Source organism: Myotis lucifugus, unplaced genomic scaffold, assembly GCF_000147115.1.
Source record: "Myotis lucifugus unplaced genomic scaffold, Myoluc2.0 scaffold_328, whole genome shotgun sequence".
Taxonomy (NCBI): Eukaryota; Metazoa; Chordata; class Mammalia; order Chiroptera; family Vespertilionidae; genus Myotis; species Myotis lucifugus.
In genome coordinates this window covers 342,687-347,984 of record NW_005871376.1, presented here as the reverse complement: position 1 = coordinate 347,984, position 5,298 = coordinate 342,687, and the positions used below count along the sequence as shown (strand labels likewise).

Below are 5,298 nucleotides of genomic sequence, written 5' to 3'. Positions count from 1 at the left end.
GCATCAGAAATTATTCCCTTTAATAAGCTAAGCACCTGCCTTATTTACCATTGGCAGTTAATCTAAGATTAACTGTAGCCCAGCAGCTTATGATCCTTGTAATTAAGGTCAGCTAATTCAAGCCCCATTTAAGGTGAATAGCAATTTATGTCACTTATATACAGCCCATGTACTATCTTCAAAGAGGAAAGGTTAGTAATCATTTAATTTATTTGCAAAGCTGGGTTAATATAGCCTTCTATTTGTTAGACTTTCTACTAGCTAAAAAAAGAAAAAAAACTTTTATATCAAAATATTTCTCTCTCACTTTAATGACTGAAAGTAACAAAATTTATAAATTCTGCCAATGTTCTCACTTGAATTTTTTTTTTACTAAAGAATGGAAAGCAAAATTTTTTTAAAAACACAATATGATAGCTCCAACACATCCAGTTTAATTTTTACCTCTATACTGAAATAGCCTCTGTCCACATAGTCACCCAGAAAGAGGTAGCGTGTGTTATTAGGTGATCCTCCAACTTCAAACAACTTCATCAGGTCAAAGAATTGTCCATGAATGTCACCACACACTAGAAAAAAAACATTGGGTGAGGTAAAAAATTATGTCTTAGAAAAGAGACAGCTGGCATGGCTCAGTGGTTGAGTGTAGACCTATGAACCAGGAGGTCATGGTTTGATTCCTGGTCAGGGCACATGCCTGGGTTTCAGGCTCGTTCCTCAGTGGGGCCATGCAGGAGGCAGCCAACTGATGATTCTCTCATCACTGATATTTCTATCTCTCACTCCCTCTCCCTTCCTCTCTGAAATCAATAAAAACATATTTAAAAAAGAAAAGAAAGGGCATTACACCAATAGGGATCACAGTTTAACTTTCAAATCACTTTTGCTTTGGACTGGACTGCTCTATTACTATAGTCAATCTATCAACACTGAATAGTTCTACTGGAAATAACAAACATTTTAAATTGTATTTCTTCAGTGAACAGAAAACATACTAAACAATCCTAAAACAGTCTCATAATTCCTAGAAAAATTACAACACATTTTAGTTGGTTATTGGTGATCATTTCTTAAATTAGCTCAAACCTAAGTGCAACCATGCAAAATCTTCTCATACCCGTGATTGGAGCTTCTACTTCTATCATAGTCTTCTCTTGTCTCAGGATAGCAGTCCCATCATTGATTATCTTTAAGGCTACTTCCTCTTCTACTCGCCCTTCCTTCACCAAATGGTTCTTCAAGACATCAATATTAGGTTTCCCATTTACAAAGACTTCCTTCAAAGTAAGCCTTTGGGTTGGAGGGAAAGGGACAGCTAGAGAAAGAGAAAAAATCATTTAAAATACTTAAATGTCTAGAGCAAAACCATGAATACATTTCTTTAACGTAACAAATTAAGCATAATATATCATCACTACAGGCATGCACCGGTGGGGTCCCTCGGCCTGGCCTGTGGGGATCGGGCCCAAACCGGCTCTCTGACAACCCGAGGGGTCCCGAATTGCGAGAGGGTGGTCCTTGGGTGATACACCCCAGAATCATGCTCCCTCCTCTCTGGTTCCCGGTGCGTTACCCAAGAACCACAGCTGCCAAGTCACCACAGCTCAACAGCTCCTGCATTGAGCATCTGCCCCCCAGTGGTCATTGCACGTCACAGGTACCGGCCAGTTGGCCAGTCACTTAGGCTTTTATATAGAGAGATGATATCACATCAATACCAGCCGGAACTATGTAGGAAAAAAATTCCAAAATACCATATATTATAAATGATTGGATATAATTTTTTTAAAAGGCCACAGTTAAAGTCAGTCATTTAAGGAGCCCTGGCCAGGTAGCTCAGTTGGATAGAGCATCGTCCTGATACACTAAGGTTACGGGTTCGATCCCTGGCCAGGGTACATACAAGAAGCAACCAATGAATGCACAAATAAGTGGAACAACAGACTGATGTTTCTCTCTCTCTCTCAAATCAATAATAAAAATTAAAGTCAGTCATTTTAAGATATATGTGTATATAAAGTATAATTTTTTTCATATAAACATTCAAGACTTTGAATCTGATTCAGTAAGCTAAAAGTGAGACAAGGGACTAGATTCAAGCCGTGGGCAAACTACAGGCCTGCGGGCCGGATCCGGCCTGTTTGAAATGAATAAAACTAAAAAAAAAAAAGACCGTACCCTTTTATGTAATGATGTTTACTTTGAATTTATATTAGTTCACACAAACACTCCATCCATGCTTTTGTTCCAGCCTCTGGTCCAGTTTAAGAACCCATTGTGGCCCTCGAGTCAAAAAGTTTGCCCACCCCTGGTATAGGGAATATAGTCAATAATATTGTACTAACTATGCATGGTGTCAGGTGGGTAGTAGAATTATCAGGGGAGTCACTGACTACTATGCTATACACCTAAAACTAACATAAAATAATATTGAATGTCAAATGTAATTGCAAAATAAAATAATTTAAAATTTTTAAAGAAGAACAAAGTTGAAATCTACAGGCACTTAAAAAATTTTAGACTTGATCTAGCTATACCAATTTGTATTATTTACCAAGTAAAAAAAGTCCTACAGCCAGAACCGGTTTGGCTCAGTGGATAGAGCGTCGGCCTGTGGACTCAAAGGTCCCAGGTTCGATTCTGGTCAAGGGCATGTACCTTGGTTGTGGGCACATCCCCAGTGGGGGGGCGTGCAGAAGGCAGCTGATCGATGTTTCTCTCTCATCGATGTTTCTAACTCTCTATCCCTCTCCCTTCCTCTCTGTAGAAAATCAATAAAACATTTAAAAAAAAAAAAGTCCTACAGTAAGCTTAATCATGCTCTTCGCTACCACTTGACTCATTTTGAGTATTCAAAGCTCAATAAAAAAATGATAGTAGCTGCCCTGACCAGTTTGGCTCAGTGGCTAGAGCGTCGGCCTGTGGACTGAAGAGTCCCAGGTTCGATTCCGGTCAAGGGCATGTACCTTGGTTGAGGGCACATTCCCAGTAGGGGGTGTGCAGGAGGCAGCTGATGGATGTTTCTCTCTCATGGATGTTTCTAACTCTATATCCCTCTCCCTTCCTCTCTGTAAAAAATCAATAAAATATATTTTAAAAAATGATAGTAGCTATTCAACCAGTAAATATTACCTTGAGATAGAGGACCATATATAGCCCAGTTCACCCAGGACCATCCTAGATTTCAACTGTTCTCCTAGCATAATTGTTAATAGTGACCCCTTTTACTCTCAAAGTATCCCAATTTGAGGGATAAATGAGTCTTGGTTATTCAGATGGGTTATCAATATACTATTTTAATAGAATAATCTACTTCTAAAATAAAACAAAAATAGTATGATGAATCTTTAATTTATTTATCTGGTGAGTCTCCAAGACAGAGTGAAAGGTTAGTCCTAAACAGGTTTCCTTAATTTTTTACTAAAATGTAATGGTACTACAGTTGTGCTTAACAACAATAACAACAAAATCTTTTATAATTTAGAGAGTCTTACTGAAACATTTTCAGAAGAATTATATGCTATTTGATGTAATTATATTAAGATAGGGGGCAGGGACTAAGCAATGGAATAAATGAGTGATGCTCACTTGGAAGTTCATAATATGAGTTCTCTCTACCACTAAAATATGTTTGAGATCCTTATAATAAAAAATAGAAATAATTACCAAAAAAGGGTATAAGCTTTAGAGAACCTTTTTTTTTTAAGAGAAATTTACATGAGGCTCAATCAAGAGCTACACTTAATCTAACTTATTAGAGATGACTTCAGAGAATTACCATACTCTGAAATCTTGATACAAAAAATAGAAAAATGAAAGAGTACACAGTTAATCATTCTTCTTTTTATACTCAATTTACCTCTTTAAACTCGTATTCTCAGCCCTTTCCAAGTTTTGAAATGAACCCCACAGAAAGTCTGCTTCTTTTAAATATCCCACTTTGTAAATCAAAGAAAGTGGTTAACAAACTAAAAACAACATGAAATAAGATAAATCAAATATGCTGGAATCATAAAAAAAGTATCATAACAGAGGTAGTACTATAGACAGATATTATTTAACTTCTACCAATAGTATTATTACTAATAAAAATCAGTTTCCTCCAGTTGCAATCAGAGAACAGTTTGCAAAATAGAAAACCAATGTTCCTTACTAGTATATATTATAAAAGTTATGTAATTAGAGGTGATAACAACCTAAAGAGCTCCTGGGGGAGGAATTCAGAAAGGTATTTTTTCTTCCTCTCAAATTCTTCAGTTAAAACTTATTTTAAATAAAACAAGTAAACAAGTCACTTAGTTAAATGAAAGCAAAAGGAAGGTTGAAATGAATTAAGGGATTATGCCCAGCTAAGAGATATGGGACACAGCTGAGCCAGGAACCTTAAGAGGAATTAAGATTGGCTTGGGAAATGCATAACAGAAAGTACAAGAGTCCTTGATTTTTAGATTAGAGCAAATAAAATCAGTATCTGTCAAATCAGGAAAAGAGAATCTTCCACTTTAACCTCACCTCACATTATTCCTAGCTATGTTCGGAAGCCAAAATTCTTTTTTTTTTCTTTATCTTTATTGATTAAGGTATTACATATGTGTCCTTACCTCCCCATTGCCCCCCACTCCCCACTCATGCCCTCACCCCCCTGTTGTCTGTGTCCATTGGTTAGGCTTATATGCATGCATACAAGTCCTTTGGTTGATCTCTTCCCCTTACCCTCACACTCCCCTACCTTCCCTCTGAGGTTTGACAGTCTGATCGATGCTTCTGTCTCTGGATCTGTTTTTGTTCATCAGTTTATGTTGTTCATTATATTCCACAAATGAGTGAGATCATGTGATATTTATCTTTCTCTGACTGGCTTATTTCGCTTACCATAATGCTCTCCAGTTCCATCCATACTGTTGCAAATGGTAAGAATTCCTTCTTTTTTATGGCAGCATAGTATTCCATTGTGTAGATGTACCACCGTTTTTTAATCCATTCATCTGCTGATGGGCACTTAGGCTGTTTCCAAATCTTAGCTATGGTAAATTGTGCTGCTATGAACATAGGGGTGTATATATCCCTTCTGATTGGTGTTTCTAGTCTCTTGAGATATATTCCTAGAAGTAGGATCACTGGGTCAAAAGGGAGTTCCATTTTTAATTTTTTGAGGAAACTCCATACTGTTTTCCACAGTGGCTGCACCAGTCTGCATTCCCACCAGCAGTGCACAAAGGTTCCTTTTTCTCCACATCCCCGCCAGCACTTGTCATTTGTTGATTTGTTGATGATAGCCATTTTGACAGGTGTGAGGTG

At 37.3% G+C, this 5,298-nt stretch overlaps 1 protein-coding gene across 3 annotated transcripts in view; it reads right to left on the bottom strand.

The window, feature by feature from the left end:
- PPP3CC (protein phosphatase 3 catalytic subunit gamma) overlaps positions 1-1,311 on the bottom strand; it is a 67,393-nt gene extending 66,082 nt beyond the window's left edge. For 2 of the 3 annotated variants that reach the window (XM_023764317.1, XM_023764319.1), the window contains exons 1-2: positions 1,118-1,311; positions 445-569 (exon numbers count right to left, since the gene is read on the bottom strand). In XM_023764317.1, coding sequence (XP_023620085.1) covers positions 445-569; positions 1,118-1,145 — 153 coding nt within the window. In that variant the 5' untranslated portion in view covers positions 1,146-1,311. The remainder of the gene's footprint in view (positions 1-444; positions 570-1,117) is intronic. The other variant, XM_023764318.1, reaches the window with a different exon arrangement.
- Between the last annotated feature and the right edge of the window lie 3,987 nt (positions 1,312-5,298).